Source organism: Salmo trutta, chromosome 5, assembly GCF_901001165.1.
Source record: "Salmo trutta chromosome 5, fSalTru1.1, whole genome shotgun sequence".
NCBI classification, from domain to species: Eukaryota; Metazoa; Chordata; class Actinopteri; order Salmoniformes; family Salmonidae; genus Salmo; species Salmo trutta.
The window spans coordinates 1228175-1251197 of NC_042961.1; the positions used below are offsets into that span (position 1 = coordinate 1228175).

General features: G+C 45.2%; 1 protein-coding gene and 1 long non-coding RNA gene across 2 annotated transcripts; one reads left to right on the forward strand and one right to left on the reverse strand.

The window, feature by feature from the left end:
- The first annotated feature begins 7743 nt into the window (after positions 1–7743).
- On the forward strand, positions 7744–23019 carry LOC115193491 (serum albumin 2). Its single transcript, XM_029752174.1, has 14 exons — positions 7744–7972; positions 11343–11475; positions 12460–12582; positions 12763–12851; positions 16030–16162; positions 16352–16449; positions 16559–16688; positions 17142–17362; positions 17560–17692; positions 20223–20326; positions 20579–20720; positions 21639–21862; positions 22052–22184; positions 22719–23019. Exons 1-14 carry the CDS (start codon positions 7854–7856, stop codon positions 22761–22763), a joined length of 1827 nt encoding a protein of 608 aa, XP_029608034.1. The 5' UTR covers positions 7744–7853; the 3' UTR covers positions 22764–23019.
- LOC115193492 (uncharacterized) lies at positions 19497–20228 on the reverse strand. The gene is made up of 2 exons (XR_003878187.1): positions 19837–20228; positions 19497–19794 (listed from the first exon to the last, which is right to left on the reverse strand). It is a non-coding gene; the product is annotated as an uncharacterized LOC115193492 (long non-coding RNA).
- Positions 23020–23023: the final 4 nt, after the last annotated feature.

Below are 23023 nucleotides of genomic sequence, written 5' to 3' on the forward strand. Positions count from 1 at the left end.
GGTAGAGTAGGTCAGGGCGTGACAGGGGGTGTTTTGTGTTTTTTTTCTGTTTTCTATATCTATGTTTAGTTCTAGTTTTCTATTTCTATGTTGTTGTTTTTGGGGTTGATCTCCAATTGGAGGCAGCTGGTCCTCATTGTCTCTAATTGGAGATCATATTTAAGTTGGGGTTTTTCTTCCTGGGTTTTGTGGTTTGTTATATTTTGAGTAGTGTTTGTTTCTCTCTGCGTCACGGTTTGTTGTTTTGTCATATTCAGTTATTTATGTATTGCAAAGTTTCACGGATTAAATAAAAATATGGAACTACAACCACGCTGCACTTTGGTCTGCTCCTTTCGACAGCTGTGACAGAATAACCCACCACAAAAGGACCAAGCAGCGTGGAAAGGAATGGACCTGTGAAGAAATTCTGGACGGCAAAGGATCCTGGACGTGGGAGGAGATCCAAGTTGGATGGGATCGCCTCCCATGGGAACAGGTGGAGGCAGCGAGAGCAGAGCGGCGACGAGAAGAGGAACTAGCCCGGCCACGAGCCCCCCAACATTTTTTGGGGGGGGCACACAGGGAGATTGGCAGAGTCAGGTTGGAGACCTGAGCCAACTCCCCGTGCTTACTGTGGGGGGCAAGTGATCGAGCAAGCACCATGTTATGCTGAGATACGCACTGTGTCGCCAGTGCGCAGCTACAGCCCGGTGCGCTCGGTGCAAGCTCCTCACAGGTGCCGTGCTAGAGTTGGCATTCAACCAGGAAGGAGTATGCCTGCTAAGCGCTCCTGGTCTCCAGTGCGTCTTCTTGGCCCAGGTTATCCTGCGCCAGCTCTACGCACGGTAACCCCAGTTCGCCAACACAAACCTGTGCGACCTGTCACAACGCCTCGCGCTTGCCGCGCTACGGGGGTTATCCAGCCAGGACGGGTTGTACCAGCCATAAGCTCCAGATCTCCAGTGCGCCTCCACGGCCCAGTATACCCTGTGCCTGCTCTGCGCACCTGGCTTCCAGCGACGCATCTCCAGTCTGGAGCCTCCAGTGACGTTCCCTAGTCCAGAACTCCCAGCGATGTTCCCTAGTCCGGTGAGACCTATTCCAGCTCCACGAAGGAAGCCTCCAGCGACGTTTCCTAGTCCAGAACTCCCAGCGACGTTCCCTAGTCCGGTGAGACCTATTCCAGCTCCACGAAAGAAGCCTCCAGTGATGATCTATGGTCCGAAGCCTGTAGAGATGATCCATCGCAAGAAGGCTGTAGGGATGATCCATGGCCCGGAGCCTGTAGAGATGATCCATGGCACGAAGCTTCCAGTGATGATCCATGGCGTGGAACCTGTAGTGATGATCCATGGCATGGAGCCTGCAGTGACGGTCCACGGTTCGGAACCTCCTGAGACGGTCCACAGTCCGGAACCTTCTGAGACGGTCCACAGTACGGAACCTCCTGAGACGGTCCACAGTCCGGGAACCTCCTGAGACGGTCCACAGTCCGGAACCTCCTGAGACGGCCTACAGTCCGGAACCTCCTGAGACGGCCTACAGTCCGGAACCTCCTGAGAAGTTCCCCAGTCCAGAGTCTTCAGCGGCGGCCTGCAGCCCAGAGTCTTCAGTAACTAGATGGGGCAGGGTAGGGTGTGTTACAGTAACTAGATGGGGCAGGGTGGGGTGTGTTACAGTAACTAGATGGGGCAGGGTGGGCTGTGTTACAGTAACTAGATGGGGCAGAGTGGGGTGTGTTACAGTAACTAGATGGGGCAGGGTGGGCTGTGTTACAGTAACTAGATGGGGCAGGGTGGGGTGTGTTACAGTAACTAGATGGGGCAGGGTGGGGTGTGTTACAGTAACTAGATGGGACAGGGTGGGGTGTGTTACAGTAACTAGATGGGACAGGGTGGGGTGTGTTACAGTAACTAGATGGGGCAGGGTGGGGTGTGTTACAGTAACTAGATGGGGCAGGGTGGGGTGTGTTACAGTAACTAGATGGGGGCAGGGTGGGGTGTGTTACAGTAACTAGATGGGGCAGGGTGGGGTGTGTTACAGTAACTAGATGGGACAGGGTGGGGTGTGTTACAGTAACTAGATGGGGGCAGGGTGGGGTGTGTTACAGTAACTAGATGGGACAGGGTGGGGTGTGTTACAGTAACTAGATGGGACAGGGTGGGGTGTGTTACAGTAACTAGATGGGACAGGGTGGGGTGTGTTACAGTAACTAGATGGGACAGGGTGGGGTGTGTTACAATAACTAGATGGGGGCAGGGTGTGTTACAGTAACTAGATGGGGGCAGGGTGGGGTGTGTTACAGTAACTAGATGGGGGCAGGGTGGGGTGTGTTACAGTAACAAGATGGGGCAGGGTGGGGTGTGTTACAGTAACTAGATGGGGCAGGGTGGGGTGTGTGTGGGGGGGGGTTGTATGGGAGGTGGGTGTATGTGGGGTGTGTGTGTATGTTGGGTGTGTGTGGGAGGTGTGTGTATGTGGGGTGTGTGTGTGTTGGGTGTGTGTGGGAGGTGTGTGTATGTGGGGTGTGTGTGTGTTGGGTGTGTGTGGGAGGTGTGTGTATGTGGGGTGTGTGTGTATTGGGTGTGTGTGTATTGGGTGTGTGTGTATTGGGTGTGTGTGGGAGGTGTGTGTGTGGGGTGTGTGTGTATTGGGTGTGTGTGGGGTGTGTGTGTATTGGGTGTGTGTGGGAGGTGTGTGTGTGGGGTGTGTGTGGGAGGTGTGTGTGTGGGGTGTGTGTGTGTGGGGTGTGTGTGTGTGTGTGTGTGTGTGTGTGTGTGTGTGTGTGTGTGTGTGTGTGTGTGTGCATAAGTGGGTGGGCTGTGTGTGTAGGCTGAAGGTGTGTTGACAGTCCAAGAGGGGTTGTTTGTGTAACGTGGCGAGGGGTTATCTATCTGGGCATTTTAAGTACAGGGGTCTGCAAAAAATGTCCTTTGAAAATGTTTTTGGTAATAAATGTATGGGCTGAATGAGGGTTGTAATTTAATATTAAATACTAACAATGCATTGAATTTGTAACACGCTGTTCATTGAAAAACAATCTCAAAGTTCTACAGTTAGTGTGTGTGCGCGTATGCGTGCGTGTTCGTAGTCGATGTTCATACTCAGAGAAAGGTATCCCTGCCCACCAGGTGAACTGGGGATGGGTCTGGAATACTCCATTGCTCCTGGTAGACTTGGCCACTAAGTACGGCTTGTTTGAAAGACGGTTTCAGCTGTCGTGGGCAGCCTAGCTGAGAAATATTTTCTGGTCAGATGGAGGGTTAGCTTGGGGACAGTTTGGAGACATATCTGGTCAGATGGTGCAGGTTAGCATGGGGACAGGTTGGAGACATATTATCTTGTCAGATGGTGGGTTAGCATGGGGACAGTTTGGAGACATATTATCTGGTCAGATGGTGCAGGTTAGCATGGGGACAGGTTGGAGACATATTATCTTGTCAGATGGTGGGCTAGCATGGGGACAGTTTGGAGACATATTTTTTGGATAGATGGGGACAGTTTGGAGACATTATCTGGTTAGATGATGGGTTAGCATGGGGACAGTTTGGACACATATTATCTGGATTAGCTAGTGGGTTAGCATGGGGACAATTTGGAGACATATTACCTGGTCAGATGGTGCAGGTTGGCATTAGGACAGTTTGGAGACATATTATCTGGTCAGATGGTGGGTTAGCATGGGGACAGTTTGGAGACATATTACCTGGTCAGATGGTGCAGGTTAGCATGGGGACAGTTTGGAGACATATTATCTGGTCATATGGTGGAGGTTAGCATGGGGACAGTTTGGAGACATTTTACCTGGTCAGATGTTGCAGGTTAGCGTTAGGACAGTTTGGAGACATATTACCTGGTCAGATGGTGGGTTAGCATGGGGACAGTTTGGAGACATATCTGGTCAGATGGTGCAGGTTAGCTTGAGGACAGTTTGGAGACATATTATCTGGTCAGATGGTGGGTTAGCATGGGGACAGTCTGGAGACAGATCTGGTCAGATGGTGCAGGTTAGCTTGAGGACAGTTTGGAGACATATTATCTGGTCAGATGGTGGGTTAGCATGGGGACAGTTTGGAGACATATTACCTGGTCAGATGGTGGGTTAGCATGGGGACAGTTTGGAGACATATTACCTGGTCAGATGGTGGTTTAGCATGGGGACAGTTTGGAGACATATTACCTGGTCAAATGGTGCAGATTAGCATGGGGACAGTTTGGAGACATGTTACCTGGTGAGATGGTGCAGGTTTGCATGGGGACAGTTTGGAGACATATTACCTGGTTAGATGGTTGGTTAGCATGGAGACAGTTTGGAGACATTTCACCTGGTCAGATGGTGGGTTAGCATGGGGACATTTTAGCGACATATTGTTTGGATGAATGGGGAAAGTTTGGAGACATTTTACCTGGTCCGATGTTGGGTTAGCATTGGGACAGTTTGGAGACAATATCTGGTTCAATGGAGGGTTAGCATGGGGACAGTTTGGAGACATTATCTGGTTAGATGGTTGGTTAGCATGGGGACAGTTTGGAGACATATTACCTGGTCAGATGGTGGGTTTACATGGGGACAGTTTGGAGACATATTACCTGGTTAGATGGTGGGTTAGCATGGGGACAGTTTGGAGATATTATGTGGTCAGATGGTGAGTTAGCATTGGGAGAGTTTGGAGACATTATCTGGTTAGATACTGGGGACAGTTTGGAGACATATTACCTGGTCAGATGGTGGGTTAGCATGCGGACAGTATAGAGATATATTATCTGGTCAGATGGTGGGTTAGCATGGGGGCAGGATGGAGACATTATCTGGTCTTATGGTGGGTTAGCATGGGGACAGTTTGGAGACATAATTTTGGATAGATGGTGGGTTAGCAGGGGGACAGTTTGGACACATCTGGTTAGATGGTGGTTTAGCATGGGGACAGTTTGGAGACATATTATTTGGATAGATGGGGACAGTTTGGAGACATATTATCTGGTTAGATGGTGGGTTAGCATGGGGACAGTTTGGAGAAATAATCTGGTCAGATGGTGGGTAAGCATGGGGACAGTTTGGAGACATATTAACTGGTTAGGTGGTGGGTTAGCATGGGTACAGTTTGGACATATATTACCAAGTCAGATGGTGGGTGAGAATGGGGACAGTTTGGAGACATATTACCTGGTCAGATTTTTATTTATTTATTTTTTATTTTATTTATTTCACCTTTATTTAACCAGGTAGGCAAGTTGAGAACAAGTTCTCATTTACAATTGCGACCTGGCCAAGATAAAGCAAAGCAGTTCGACAACATACAACAACACAGAGTTACACATGGAATAAAACAACATACAATCAATGATGCAGTGGAAAAAAAATAAGACTATATACAATGTGAGCAAATGATGTGAGATAAGGGAGGTAAAGGCAAAAAATGCCATGGTGGCAAAGTAAATAAAGTATAGCAAGAAAAACACTGGAATGGTAGATTTGTAGTTTGAAGAAAGTTCAAAGTTAAAATATAAATAATATGGTGCAAAGGAGCAAAATAAATAAAATAAATAAATACAGTAGGGGAAGAGGTAGTAGTTTGGGCTAAATTATAGATGGGCTATGTACAGGTGCAGTGATCTGTGAGCTGCTCTGACAGCTGGTGCTTAAAGCTAGTGAGGGAGATAAGTGTTTCCAGTTTCAGAGATTTTTGAAGTTTCAGAGATGGTGGTTTAGCTCGGGGACAGTTTGGAGACATATTATATGGTTAGATGGTGGGTTAGCATTGGGACAGTTTGGAGACATATTATCTGGTCAGATGGTTTGTTAGCATGGGGACAGTTTGTAGACATATTACCTGGTCAGATGGTTGGTTAGCATGGGGACAGTTTGGAGACATATTATCTGGTCAGATGGTTTGTTAGCATGGGGACAGTTTGGAGACATATTACCTGGTCAGATGGTGGGTTAGCATGGGGACAGTTTAGAGACATATTATCTGGTTAGATGGTGGGTTTGCATGGGGACAGTTTGGAGACATATTATCTGGTCAGATGGTTTGTTAGCATGGGGACAGTTTGTAGACATATTACCTGGTCAGATGGTTGGTTAGCATGGGGGCAGTTTGGAGACATATTATCTGGTCAGATGGTTGGTTAGCATGGGGACAGTTTGGAGACACATTACCTGGTCAGATGGTGGGTTAGCATTGGGACAGTTTGGAGACATTATATGGTTAGATGCTGGGGACAGTTTGGAGACATATTACCTGGTCAGATGGTGGGTTAGCATGGGGACAGTTTGGAGACATATTATCTGGTCAGATGGTGGATTAACATGGGGACAGTTTGGAGACATATTATATGGTCAGATGGTGGGTTAGCATGGGGACAGTTTGGAGACATTATATGGTCAGATGGTGGGTTAGCATGGGGACAGTTTGGAGACATATTATCTGGTTAGATGGTGGGTTAGCATGGGGACAGTTTGGATACATATTATCTGATCAGATGGTGCAGGTTAGCTTGGGGACAGTTTGGAGACATATTAACTAGTTAGATGGTGGGTTGGCATGGGGACAGTTTGGAGACATATTATCTGGTCAGATGGTGGATTAACATGGGGACAGTTTGGAGACATATTATATGGTCAGATGGTGGGTTAGCATGGGGACAGTTTGGAGACATATTATATGGTCAGATGGTGGGTTAGCATGGGGACAGTTTGGAGACATATTATCTGGTTAGATGGTGGGTTAGCATGGGGACAGTTTGGATACATATTATCTGATCAGATGGTGCAGGTTAGCTTGGGGACAGTTTGGAGACATATTAACTAGTTAGATGGTGGGTTGGCATGGGGACAGTTTGGAGACATATTATCTGGTCAGATGGTGGGTTAGCATGGGGACAGTTTGGAGACATATTATCTGGTCAGATGGTGGGTTAGCATGGAGACAGTTTGGAGACATATTATCTGGTCAGATGGTGGGTTAGCTTGGTGATAGTTTGGAGACATATTACCTGGTCAGATGGTGGGTTAGCTTGGTGATAGTTTGGAGACATATTACCTGGTCAAATGGTGGGTTAGCATGGGGGCAGTTTGGAAGCACAACGTACAGTGGACTTTGTCTTTCAGACCTTTGTGTTCCTGGCCGTTCACCCCCCAAATCATGCTACACATATTCTGTACTTTCACCTGGGTGACTGAGTTTTCTTCCATAGAACTAACTACAGAAAAGGGAATCTAAAAAGCAGTGTTTATTTACTGACAGATCACTGTGTGCAAAGACCAGTTGTGAAACACAGTCCCAGGGTCCAAATGAAAGAGAGAATAGAGAGAGAGGCGGAGAAACAGAGAGAGAGTGACAGACAGACAGACAGACAGACAGACAGACAGACAGACAGACAGACAGACAGACAGACAGACAGACAGACAGACAGACAGACAGACAGACAGACAGACAGACAGACAGACAGACAGACAGACAGAGAGACAGAGAGAGAGACAGAGAGAGCGAGAGAGAGAGAGAAAGAAAGACAGAGAGAGAGACAGAGAGAGAGAGAGAGAGACAGAGAGAAAGACAAACAGAGAGACAGAGAGAGAGAGACAGACAGACAGAGAGGCGGAGAGACAGAGAGAGAGAGAGAGCGAGAGCGAGAGACAGACAGACAGAGAGGCGGAGAGACAGAGAGAGAGAGAGAGAGACAGAGAGAGAGAGAAAGACAGAGAGATGTCAGCTAATGATTGACAGATTCCACAATAGTATAAAGGAGCTCTGCATTTCTCCATTCCTCGGCTCAATCGCTAGATCCCATCCTCCATCCATCCCTCCTTCTCTCCATCCATCCCTCCTTCTCTCCATCCATCCCTCCGTCCGTGCGCCTGTCCTTTCATCATGCAGTGGTTGTCTGTCTGCAGCCTGTTGGTGCTGCTGAGTGTTTTATCCCGGTCTCAGGCTCAGAACCAGATCTGTACCATCTTCACTGAGGCCAAGGAAGATGGATTCAAATCTTTGTGAGTAGTGCAGCCTAAAATTGCAGTAGTAGCTATGCCTTATATTTCAGTAGTAGGATGCCTCATATTGCAGAAGCAGATATGCCTTATACTACAGTAGTAGGAGATATGCCTTATACTGCAGTAGTAGATATGCCTTATACTGCAGTAGTAGATATGCCTCATAATGCAGTAGTAGATATACCTCATAATGCAGTAGTAGTAGATATGCCTCATAATGCAGTAGTAGATATGCCTCATAATGCAGTAGTAGATATGCCTCATAATGCAGTAGTAGATATGCCTTATACTGCAGTAGTAGATATGCTTCATAATGCAGTAGTAGTAGATATGCTTCATAATGCAGTAGTAGTAGATATGCCTCACATTGCAGTAGTAGATATGCCTCATATTGCAGTAGTAGTAGATATGCCTCATATTGCAGTAGTAGATATGCCTCATATTGCAGTAGTAGATATGCCTCATATTGCAGTAGTAGTATGCCTCATATTGCAGTAGTAGTATATATGCCTCATATTGCAGTAGTAGATATGCCTCATATTGCAGTAGTAGTATGCCTCATATTGCAGTAGTAGTAGATATGCCTCATAATGCAGTAGTTGTAGATATGCCTCATATTGCAGTAGTAGTATGCCTCATATTGCAGTAGTAGTAGATATGCCTCATAATGCAGTAGTTGTAGATATGCCTCATATTGCAGTAGTAGATATGCCTCATAATGCAGTAGTAGTAGTATGCCTCATATTGCAGTAGTAGTATGCCTCATATTGCAGTAGTAGATATGCCTCATATTGCATTAGTAGATATGCCTCATACTGCAGTAGTAGTTATGAGGCATATTGCAGTAGTACAGTATATACAGTTGAAGCCTTCCCTCGTCTTGGACTCACCTGGACTCACTTATCACCTGTTCATTTCTTCCCCTATAATTGTCAGTTCCCCAGCTCTGTTCCCCACTGCTGCATTGATTGTTTTTGTCTTTGTTTTCTGTATGCTGACGCTGTTCCTGTCTCGTTCTATGTCTGTTATTGATTAAATGTTACTCCCCGTACCTGCTTCGTCTCTCCAGCGTCAACTCATGTGACAAATTAGTCTATCAGAAGCTTCTAAAGCCATGACATAATTTTCTGTAATTTCCCAAGCTGTTTAAAGGCACAGTCAACTTAGTGTATGTAAACTTCTGACCCACTGGAATTGTGATACGGTGAATTATGAGTGAAATAATCTGTCTGTAAACAATTGTTGGAAAAATGACTTGTGTCATGCACAAAGTAGATTGTTTGTTAACAAGAAATTGTTTGTTAACTATAGTTTGTTAACTATAGTTTCTTGTTAACAATTTAATGACTCCAACCTAAGTGTATGTAAACTTCCGACTTCAACTATATATATACAACCCTTCAGAAAGTATTCATACCCATTGACTTAGTCCACATTTTGTTGTGTTACATTCTGAATTCAACATGTATTAAATTGATCTACACACAAGAGGGACAGATCCATTATTATGATGGTTAGGTCTTTATATTGCCGCCCTGGCTCCTGTTTCAGTAGGAGAGCAATCAGTCCCTCTTTATGTGTCCAACAGTTTGACATTTATTTATAAGTAATTAAAACATGATAGTAATGGATCTTTCAGTAGTTCATAAACATTTTGGAATACCATCGAGACCAGGGATTTTCCCCATTTCAAATTAATCAATATAAATGGCAAACTGTCAGACATACAAAAAGAAGGGACTGATCTCTCTGCTACTGAAGCAGGAGCCAGGGGGGCAATATAAAGAACCAGTCTCTTGAAAAAAATTTGAAGCCCCTGACCCTTCAATGTTGTGATTCAAAAATATTGGCAAAATGTATTTCTCATAGAATAAAAAGGTCCTACCGGACATTATTCATCACGATCAGACAGGATTCTTAAAAGGAAGATATATTGGAGACAACATTAGACAACTACTAGAAATAATGGAAAACTATCAGAATGCAGGGAAACTAAGTATAATCTTTATGGCAGATCTTAAGAAAACATTTCATACAGTACGTCTAGAATCTGTTTATAAGTGCCTGGATTTTTTTCAACTTTATAGAATATCTCATAAAGTGGGTAGAAGTCATGTACAATAATATGTCAAAAATTCAATAACAGTTACTTGTCTGAGAATTTTGAATTGTCAAGAGGTGGAAAACAAGGTTTTCCTCTGTCACCATACCTATTTATTGAGGCCATTGAATTGCTTTAAAAAAAGAGATTAGAGACAAAATTATCAACGTACACTGATGATTCTCTTTGAGTCCTCAATCTTCAACCTTGAAGGGTCACATTGAAGACTTGGATAATTTAACCAGTTTCTCTAGACTTAAACCCAACTATGATAAGAGATGATATGATAATACTATATTAAGGATTGGGTCTCTAAAAGATGCAAACATTAAATCCCGATTAAATGGGTGCATGGTGAAGTCGATGTGCTTGGTGTACATATCCTGGAAAAGTTGAATGATCTTTGCAACTATTCACTTTGATCAAAAACAGCAAAATATATAGAATCTTAAAACCGTGGAGAGGGAAAACACCCATCCATTTACGGGAAGATTACCCTGATAAATTCTCTAGTCATATCGCAGTTTACATATTTATTAATTAATTTACTGACTCCAAAGGGAATCATTTTTCAAATCATGTGAGGAAATATTATTTCCCTTTATTTGGAATGGCAAACAAGATAAAATTAAATGAGCATATTTACATAACGAACATGAGTTTGGAGGGTTAAAACTATTAAATACTAAGGCCTCTCTCTTAAAGCCTCCATTGTACTCCAAAAAAATCTAAATCCAAATTGGTTTTCTAGCAAGCTACTGAGAGAGGACCATCCTATGTTTAAAAGCGGGCTCTTTGCCTTTTTGCTGATTAAAACCTTAGCTGTAAGTAGCAGTAGAAGTATTGTTGTCCGGGACGGGACGGTAGGGTAGGGAGAAAAAGTATGACAAATTTTTTTTTATTTAACTCGGCAAGTCAGTAAGAACAAATTATTATTTACAATGACAGCCTAGGAACACTGCCTTGTTCAGGGGCAGAACGACAGATTTTCCCTTGTCAGCTCGGGGATTCGATCCAGCAACCTTTCGGTTACTGGCCCAACGCTCTAACCACAAATAACAATGAGTTCAGTCAGTAAACTGCACTGTGTGTTCATGTTTTGGTATAATGCATCATCTGACTGACTGATTGATGTGTGTGTGTGTGTGTGTGTGTGTGTGTGTGTGTGTGTGTGTGTGTGTGTGTGTGTGTGTGTGTGTGTGTGTGTGTGTGTGTGTGTGTGTGTGTGTGTGTGTGTGTGTGTGTGTGTGTGTGTGTGTGTGTGTGTAGGATCCTTGTAGGGCTGGCTCAGAACCTTCCCGATAGTACGTTGGGTGACTTGGTGCCTCTCATCGCAGAGGCCTTAGCCATGGGCGTCAAATGCTGCTCAGACACTCCTCCAGAGGACTGCGAAAGAGATGTGGTGAGAGACACCTATCATTTCATCATCCTTATCATACCTCATCATCCTTATCATACCTCATCATCCTTATCACACCTCATCATCCTTATCACATCTCATCCTTATCATACCTCATCATCCTTATCATACCGCATCATTCTTATCATACCTCATCACCCTTATCACACCCCATCATCCTTATCACACCTCATCATCCTTATCATACCCCATCATCCTTATCATACCCCATCATCCTTATCACACCCCATCATCCTTATCATACCCCATCATCCTTATCATACCCCATCATCCTTATCATACCCCATCATCCTTATCACACCTCATCACCCTTATCACACCCCATCATCCTTATCACACCCCATCATCCTTATCACACCCCATCATCCTTATCACACCTCATCTTCCTTATCACACCCCATCATCCTTATCATACCTCATCATCCTTATCATACCTCATCATCCTTATCATACCCCATCATCCTTATCATACCCCATCATCCTTATCACACCCCATCATCCTTATCACACCCCATCATCCTTATCATACCTCATCATCCTTATCATACCCCATCATCCTTATCATACCCCATCATCCTTATCACACCCCATCATCCTTATCATACCCCATCATCCTTATCATACCTCATCATCCTTATCATACCCCATCATCCTTATCATACCTCATCAACCGTATCACACCTCATCATCCAACTTTACATTTAACATTTGGCCAGCCTGGCCAGGGGTAGGTAGGGGCCAGAGAGGGGCCAGAGGAGGGGCCAGGGGTAGGGGCCAGATGTAGGGCACAAAGGTAGAGCCCAAAGAAAGGGGCCAGAGGTAGGGGTAGGTATGGAATTGGGCATTAGTGACTAATGTTTCCAGTCAGTGTTTGTTTCAGTTGAAACTGTTCTGATATAATAGCACTCTTTGCTGGCTAAACGGTGTACTCCTATTTGTGTGTGTGTGTGTGTTGTGTGTGTGCAGGCGGACCTGTTCCAGAGCGCGGTGTGTTCCTCTGAGACCCTGGTGGAGAAGAACGATCTGAAGATGTGCTGTGAGAAGACTGCCGCTGAGAGGACACACTGCTTCGTGGACCACAAGGCCAAGGTAGAATGGACCACCTCTCCCTCTGAGCCAGGTTCCTTTCTAGGTTTCTTCCTTCTGCTTCTGCTTGCTCTTTGGGGTGTAGACCGGGTTACTGGAAAACAATATAACGACTGATGAAGTAAAAAAGGCTTTATGGATACATTTGACTGATTGATTGAGTGGTTGATTGATTGATTGTAGATTCCTCGGGACCTGTCCCTCAAAGCTGAGCTGCCCGCTGCAGACCAGTGTGAAGACTTCAAGAAGGACCACAAGGCTTTTGTTGGGAGGTAAGTGTCCACACTCGACTAGAGACCACGACCATCAACTAGAGACCACACCATCAACTAGAGACCACACCATCGACTAGAGACCACACCATCAACTAGAGACCACACCATCAACTAGAGACCACACCATCGACTAGAGACCACACCATCAACTAGAGACTACACCATCGACTAGAGACCACACCATAGACTAGAGACCACACCGTCGACTAGAGACCACACCATCGACTAAAAACCACACCATCGACATAAGACCCCTCCATCGACTAGAGACCACACCATCGACTAGAGACCACACCATCGACTAGAGACCACACCATCGACTAGAGACCACACCATCAACTAGAGACTACACCATCGACTAGAGACCACACCATAGACTAGAGACCACACCGTCGACTAGAGACCACACCATCGACTAAAAACCACACCATCGACTTGAGACCCCTCCATCGACTACAGACCACACCATCGAATAGAGACCCCTCCATCGACTAGAGACCACACCATCGACTAGAGACCACAACCATCGACTAGAGACTACACCATGGACTTGAGACCACACCATCGATTAGAGACCACACCATGGACTTGAGACCACACCATCGATTAGAGACTACACAATCAACCTGAGACCACACCATCGACTTGAGACCATCGACTTGAGACCATTGACTTGAGACCACACCATCGACTAGTTACCACACCATCGACTAGTTACCACACCATCGACTAGTTACCACACCATCGACTAAAGACCACACCATCGACTAAAAACCACACCATCGACAAGAGACCACACCATCGACTAGAGACCACACCATCGACTAGAGACCACACCATCGACTAGAGACCACACCATCGACTAGAGACCACACCATCGACTAGAGACCACACCATCGACTAGAGACCACACCATCGACTAAAAACCACACCATCGACTAGAGACTACACCATCAACTAGAGACCACACCATCGACTTGAGACCACACTATCGACTAGAGACCACACCATCGACTAAAAACCACACCATCGACTTAAAACCACACCATCGACTAGAGACCACACCATCGACTAGAGACCACACCATCGACTAGAGACCACACCATCGACTAGAGACCACACCATCAACTTGAGACCACACCATCGATTAGAGACTACACAATCAACCTGAGACCACACCATCGACTTGAGACCATCGACTTGAGACCATTGACTTGAGACCACACCATTGAGTAGTTACCACCCCATCGACCTGAGACCACACCATCGACTAGAGACCACACCATCGACTAGAGACTACACCATCAACTAGTTACCACACCATCTACCTGAGGCCACACCATCGACTAGAGACCACACCATTGACTAGAGACTACACCATCAACTAGTTACCACACCATCGACTAGAGACCACACCATCGACTAGAGAACACACCATCGACTAGAGACCACGCCATCGACTAGAGACCACACCATCGACTTGAGACCACACCATCGACCTGAGACCATTGACTAGAGACCACACCATCAACTAGGGACTACACCCACCATCAACTAGAGACCACACCATCGACTAGAGACCACACCATCGACTAGAGACCACACCATCAACTGGAGACCACACCAGACTTGAAACCACACCATCGGCTAGAGACTACACCATCAACTAGAGACCACACCATGGACTTGAGACCACACCATCGATTAGAGCCTACACCATCAACCTGAGACCACACCATCGACGTAAGACCATCGACTTGAGACCATTGACTAGAGACCTCACCATCAACTAGAGACCACACCATCAACTAGAGACAACACCATCGACTAGAGACCACACCATCGACTAGTTACCACACCATCGACTAGAAACCACACCATCGACTAAAACCACACCATCGACTAAAACCACACCATCGACTAGAGACCACACCGTCGACTAGAGACCACACCATCGACTAAAACCACACCATCGACTAAAACCACACCATCGACTAAAACCACACCATCGACTAGAGACTACACCGTCGACTAGAGACCACACTGTCAACTAGAGACGACACCGTCGACTAGAGACCACACCATCGACTAAAACCACACCATCGACTAGAGACTACACCATCGACTAGAGACCACACAGTGGACTTGAGACCACACCATTGACTAGACACCACACCATGGGCTTGAAACCACACCATCGATTAGAGACTACACAATCAACCTGAGACCACACCATCGACTTGAGACCATCGACTAGAGACCATTGACTAGAGACCCCACCATCGACTTGAGACCACACCATCGACTAGAGACTACACCATCAACTAGAGACCACACCATGGACTTGAGACCACACCATCGATTAGAGACTACACCATCAACCTGAGACCACACCATCGACTTGAGACCATCGACTTGAGACCATCGACTTGAGACCATCGACTTGAGACCATTGACTTGAGACCACACCATCGACTAGTTACCACACCATCGACTAGAGGCCACACCGTCGACTAGAGACCACACCATCGACTAGAGACCACAACCATCGACTAGAGGCCACACCATCAACTAGAGACCATCGACCTGAGACCACCGACTTGAGACCACACCATCGACTAGAGACCACACCATCGACTAGAGACCACACCATCGACTAGAGACCACACCGTCGACTAGAGACCACACCATCGATTAGAGACTACACCATCGGCTAGAGACCACACCATAGATTAGAGACTACACCATCAACCTGACACCACACCATTGACTTGAGACCATCGACTTGAGACCATTGACTAGAGACTACACCATCGACTAGAGACCACACCATTGACTTGAGACCATCGACTTGAGACCATTGACTAGAGACCCCACCATCAACTAGAGACCACACAATTGACTAGAGATCCCACCATCAACTAGAGACCACACAATTGACTAGAGACCACACCATCAACTAGAGACCACACCATTGACTTGAGACCATCGACTTGAGACCATTGACTAGAGACTCCACCATCAACTAGAGACCACACAATTGACTAGAGACCACACCATCGACTTGAGACTACACCAGCTAAAATACTGTGTTAGGCCACTGAGCTATATGGAGTGTTTTTCGAGAATTTACTGAGTGTGTGTGTGTTTGTGTGTGTGTGCACATGTGTTTCAGGTTCATCTTCAAGTTCTCCAAGAGTAACCCGATGCTACCCCCACATGTGGTCCTGGCTATCGCCAAAGGTTATGGAAAGGTTCTGACTACATGCTGTGGAGAGGCTGAGGCCCAGACCTGCTTCGACACCAAGGTCAGGAGGCGTCTCAGATCGCACCCTATTTTCTATACAGTACACTACTTTTGATTAGAACCCCATGAGAGAATAGGGTGCCATTTTGGATGCAGTCTCTCTCTCAATTCAGTTCAATCATATTTATTGGCATGGACAGATAAAGCACCTACAAAGCCAACGTAAACGTTCTCTCTCTCTCTTTTCCAGAAAGCTACTTTCCAACACGCCGTCGCGAAACGCGTGGCTGAACTCAAGTCCCTGTGCATCGTCCACAAGAAATATGGAGACCGCGTTGTCAAGGCCAAGTAGGACACGTCAATCTAAAACTCTATGGTTCAAATTGGCTGAGAGCCAGGAGAGCCCGCCCTTGGGCCAGTCCCATTGGTTGATCTGTGTGTCTGTTTGTTCTAACAGGAAGCTGGTTCAGTACAGTCAGAAGATGCCTCAGGCCTCTTTCCAGGAGATGGGAGGCATGGTAGACAAGATCGTAGCGACTGTTGCCCCCTGCTGCAGCGGAGACATGGTCACATGCATGAAGGAGAGGGTAAACTATGTCTTCTCTCTATTCCTTTCTTTTTATTGGTGTATTTCACTTTTAGTCCCTCCTCTCTTTTAACACTCTTTCATTTCCCCTCTGTTTCCGTTTTAAACTTTCACTCCCTGTCTGTCACCTCTCAACCTTTCACTCTCTCACTCCTCACTCTCTCACCTCTTTGCCTCTCACTCTCTCACCTCTCAGCCTCTCACCCTCTCATCTCTCACCTCTCAGCCTCTCACCTCTCAGCCTCTCACCCTCTCATCTCTCACCTCTTAGCCTGGCACTCTCTTAGCCTCTCACCCCTCTGCCTCTCACTCTCTCACTTCTCAGCCTCTCACTGTCTCACCTCTCACCGCTCAGCCTCATTCTGTTGGATGTATGTGTGTGTGTGTGTCTGCATATCCATGTATTTGTGTCCCTGACTCTTCCTGCCTGTGTGTGTGTGTACCCCCCATACAGAAGACCCTGGTGGATGAGGTGTGTGCTGATGAGAGTGTGTTGTCTCGCGCGGCGGGTCTGTCTGCATGCTGTAAGGAGGATGCAGTACACAGAGGGTCCTGTGTTGAGGCCATGAAGCCAGACCCTAAGCCAGACGGTCTGTCTGAGCACTATGACGTTCACGCTGACATAGCAGCAGTCTGCCAGACCTTTACCAAGACCCCGGATTTAGCCATGGGGAAGTATGTATTTACGCACATACATACGTGCATGCAGACACACACACACACACACACACACATCTGGAAAAGCTGCCTATACACACACACAATTCTGACTTTGTATGGGGTGTTGCTATTGGCTAAACGACTGTGTACGGTCTGTCCCGATTGGCTGTCTGACTACTGACTCTCTGTATATGGTCTGTCCTGATTGGCAGGTTGGTCTATGAGATCTCAGTGCGTCACCCTGAGTCGTCTCAGCAGGTGATTCTGAGGTTCGCCAAGGAGGCTGAGCAGGCCTTGCTCCAGTGCTGCGACATGGAGGACCACGCAGAGTGTGTCAAAACTGCTGTATGTATTACCCATGTGTTATTTCCATAGTAACCCCAACCCAAGACCAATTCCCTTTGGGGACAACAAAGTTGATCATGTCTTATCTTCTCTTATCAGAAGACCTGGCTAGTTACACTATATATCAGTCTGTGATGATGAGTAACCTGGCTAGTTATACTATATATCAGGCTGTGATGATGTGTAACCTGGCTAGTTATACTATATATCAGTCTGTGATGATGAGTAACCTGGCTAGTTATACTATATATCAGTCTGTGATGATGTGTAACCTGGCTAGTTATACTATATATCAGTCTGTGATGATGAGTAACCTGGCTAGTTACACTATATATCAGTCTGTGATAATGAGTAACCTGGCTAGTTATACTATATATCAGTCTGTGATGATGAGTAACCTGGCTAGTTATACTATATATCAGTCTGTGATGATGAGTAACCTGGCTAGTTATACTATATATCAGTCTGTGATGATGTGTAACCTGGCTAGTTATACTATATATCAGTCTGTGATGATGTGTAACCTGGCTAGTTACACTATATATCAGTCTGTGATGATGAGTAACCTGGCTAGTTATACTATATATCAGTCTGTGATGATGTGTAACCTGGCTAGTTACAGTGTGATGATGTGTAACCTGGCTAGTTATACTATATATCAGTCTGTGATGATGAGTAACCTGGCTAGTTACAGTGTGATGATGTGTAACCTGGCTAGTTATACTATATATCAGTCTGTGATGATGAGTAACCTGGCTAGTTATACTATATATCAGTCTGTGATAATGAGTAACCTGGCTAGTTATACTATATATCAGTCTGTGATGATGTGTAACCTGGCTAGTTACACTATATATCAGTCTGTGATGATGAGTAACCTGGCTAGTTATACTATATATCAGTCTGTGATGATGAGTAACCTGGCTAGTTATACTATATATCAGTCTGTGATGATGAGTAACCTGGCTAGTTACACTATATATCAGTCTGTGATGATGAGTAACCTGGCTAGTTATACTATATATCAGTCTGTGATGATGAGTAACCTGGCTAGTTACACTATATATCAGTCTGTGATGATGTGTAACCTGGCTAGTTATACTATATATCAGTCTGTGATGATGTGTAACCTGGCTAGTTATACTATATATCAGTCTGTGATGATGAGTAACCTGGCTAGTTATACTATATATCAGTCTGTGATGATGAGTAACCTGGCTAGTTATACTATATATCAGTCTGTGATGATGTGTAACCTGGCTAGTTATACTATATATCAGTCTGTGATGATGAGTAACCTGGCTAGTTACAGTGTGATGATGTGTAACCTGGCTAGTTATACTATATATCAGTCTGTGATGATGAGTAACCTGGCTAGTTACAGTGTGATGATGTGTAACCTGGCTAGTTATACTATATATCAGTCTGTGATGATGAGTAGCCTGGCTAGTTATACTATATATCAGTCTGTGATGATGTGTAACCTGGCTAGTTATACTATATATCAGTCTGTGATGATGTGTAACCTGGCTAGTTATACTATATATCAGTCTGTGATGATGAGTAACCTGGCTAGTTATACTATATATCAGTCTGTGATGATGAGTAACCTGGCTAGTTATACTATATATCAGTCTGTGATAATGAGTAACCTGGCTAGTTATACTATATATCAGTCTGTGATGATGAGTAACCTGGCTAGTTATACTATATATCAGTCTGTGATGATGTGTAACCTGGCTAGTTATACTATATATCAGTCTGTGATGATGTGTAACCTGGCTAGTTACGCTATATATCAGTCTGTGATGATGAGTAACCTGGCTAGTTATACTATATATCAGTCTGTGATGATGTGTAACCTGGCTAGTTATACTATATATCAGTCTGTGATGATGAGTAACCTGGCTAGTTATACTATATATCAGTCTGTGATGATGAGTAACCTGGCTAGTTATACTATATATCAGTCTGTGATGATGAGTAACCTGGCTAGTTATACTATATATCAGTCTGTGATGATGAGTAACCTGGCTAGTTATACTATATATCAGTCTGTGATGATGTGTAACCTAGCTGGTTACAGTGTGATGATGAGTAGCCTGGCTAGTTATACTATATATCAGTCTGTGATGATGAGTAACCTGGCTAGTTATACTATATATCAGTCTGTGATGATGAGTAGCCTGGCTAGTTACACTATATATCAGTCTGTGATGATGTGTAACCTAGCTGGTTACAGTGTGATGATGAGTAGCCTGGCTAGTTACACTATATATCAGTCTGTGATGATGTGTAACCTGGCTAGTTATACTATATATCAGTCTGTGATGATGTGTAACCTAGCTGGTTACAGTGTGATGATTGCCTTGACCTGAATACTTGCGTTAGCTCCCTTAGCTAATAGTTGATGGTTGTTGGCTTTAACTCAGCAGGCTAGCACTGAATCCATAGTATTTTTAGACCATAATAATGGCCTCTGCCCCGTCATGTGGCATCATGCCAACTGTATGAATGGTTCTGTCTCCAGCTGGCAGGCAGTGATGTTGATAAGAAGATCACTGATGAGACGGACTACTACAAGAAGATGTGTGCTGCCGAGGCTGCTGTGAGCGATGACAGTTTTGAGAAGAGGTGAGGGGTCACGCTTTAACACAGAGATATTGAAGATCAAAGTAGATGAGATTCATGTTATTTGGGATCTTAAATATCACCTAACAACTTACCGACAGATGTTTTTATGGGTGAATTGATCGTTACTTTATGGCTTATTAGTAGTTTATGAATGGTTCATTTATATTTAATACATTACTATGTAATGACAATTAACTCCTCCTCTTCCACCTCCTCCTCGTCCACCTCCTCCTCCATCTCCTCCTCCTTCAGTATGATGGTGTACTACACCAGGATAATGCCCCAGGCCTCCTTCGACCAGCTCCACATGGTGTCAGAGACAGTGCATGATGTCCTCCATGCCTGCTGCAAGGACGAGCCAGGCCACTTCGTCCTGCCTTGCGCAGAGGAGAAGGTCTGACACACACACACACGCAAGCACACACACAAATGCACGCAAGCACACACACACACACACGCATGTAAGCACACACATACGCAAGCACACAAATACAGACAGAGGTCTGACATTCACACCTCCTCCCTACCTTTCCCTCCACTACCCCCTCCCTCCACTACCCCCTCCCTCCACTACCCCCTCCCTCCACTACCCCCTCCTCCACTACCCCCTCCCTCCACTACCCCCTCCCTCCACTACCCCCTCCCTCCACGTCTCCTTAGACATGTCACATCCTCTCATTTTAAATCACTCTGCTCTTCCCAGTGTTGACCCCTCCTCTTTCTGTCTCTGTCACCACAGCTGACCAACACCATGTACTGTACTCTGCTCTACTCTACTCTACTGTACTCTGCTCTACTCTACTGTACTCTGCTCTACTCTACTGTACTCTACCGTACTCTACTGCACTCTGCTCTACTGTACTGTACTCTGCTCTACTCTACTGTACTCTACCGTACTCTACTGTACTCTGCTCTACTGTACTGTACTCTACCGTACTCTACTGTACTCTGCTCTACTGTACCGTACTCTACTGTACTCTGCTCTACTGTACTGTACTCTGCTCTACTCTACTGTACTCTACTGCACTCTGCTCTACTGTACTGTACTCTGCTCTACTCTACTGTACTCTATCGTACTCTACTGCACTCTGCTCTACTGTACTGTACTCTGCTCTACTCTACTGTACTCTGCTCTACTCTACTGTACTCTACTCTACTGTACTGTACTCTGCTCTACTCTACTCTGCTCTACTCTACTGTACTCTACTCTACTGTACTGTACTCTGCTCTACTGTACTCTACTCTACTGTACTGTACTCTGCTCTACTCTACATTACCCATTGACATCTTCCTCCATGTGTCCTCTCCACAGCTGACAGACGCCATCGACGCCACATGTGACGACTATGACCCCTCCAGCATTAACCCCCACATCGCCCACTGCTGCAACCAGTCCTATTCCATGAGGAGACACTGCATCCTGGCCATCCAGCCTGACACAGAGTTCACGCCCCCAGAGCTGGACGCCAGCAGCTTCCACATGGGCCCCGAGCTCTGCACCAAGGACAGCAAGGATCTGCTGCTCTCTGGGAAGAAGTGAGTAAGATATATTACCAACGCACTGTGAATAAACACGTGGGCACAAATTAAACACACGTAGGCATGAAACTAACACACACACACATACACACACACATACACACACACATACACACACACATACACACACTCCAACTCATTTTTTTATGTGTGTGTGTGTGTGTGTGTGTGTGTGTGTCTCCTCAGACTACTGTACGGTGTGGTCAGACATAAGACCACCATCACTGAGGATCATCTGAAGACCATCTCTACTAAATATCACACCATGAAGGAGAAGTGCTGTGCTGCTGAGGACCAAGCAGCATGCTTCACCGAGGAGGTAAACACTCACCGCTCCACACTGATCACATGTTCAAACCTTTTCATCTTTATTGTAGAAAAGATCACTCAAAACACCATATTACCTTAAGACTGTTTCTGTTCAGATACCTTTTCCCCCTTCCAGTCATGTTTCATTAAGAGGTGGTACAGAACAGTAAAGATAAAACATCATGTTTCATTAAGAGAGGTGGTACAGAACAGTAAAGATAAAACATCATGTTTCATTAAGAGAGGTGGTACAGAACAGTAAAGAGGAAACATCATGTTTCATTAAGAGAGGTGGTACAGAACAGTAAAGATAAAACATCATGTTTCATTAAGAGAGGTGGTACAGAACAGTAAAGATAAAACATCATGTTTCATTAAGAGAGGTGGTACAGAACAGTAAAGAGGAAACATCATGTTACATTAAGAGAGGTGGTACAGAACAGTAAAGAGGAAACATCATGTTACATTAAGAGAGGTGGTACAGAACAGTAAAGGGAAAACATTCATTGATTCTAACAACCGATCACCTTGTTTTCTCCTACAGGCACCCAAGCTGGTTTCTGAGAGCGCCGAGCTGGTCAAGGTTTAGGATAGAATTTTGATGATTTTAATTTCAAAAGATGAACTGATGATTTTAAAAAATTAAAAATAAAATGAAGGTTCTGTCTGTATCGATCCATCTACCTCCCCAGCCTACATTTACACCACGGTGACCTCGTCCTCCTATCCGCAACGGCTTGTCATCCACTCATAAGTCTGTCTATCAGTGATCTGTGATTGACTCATAAGCCTTACAGCCTATCCTCATCAGACCTCTATCTGGGATTAATCACACCACTGGTTAATCTC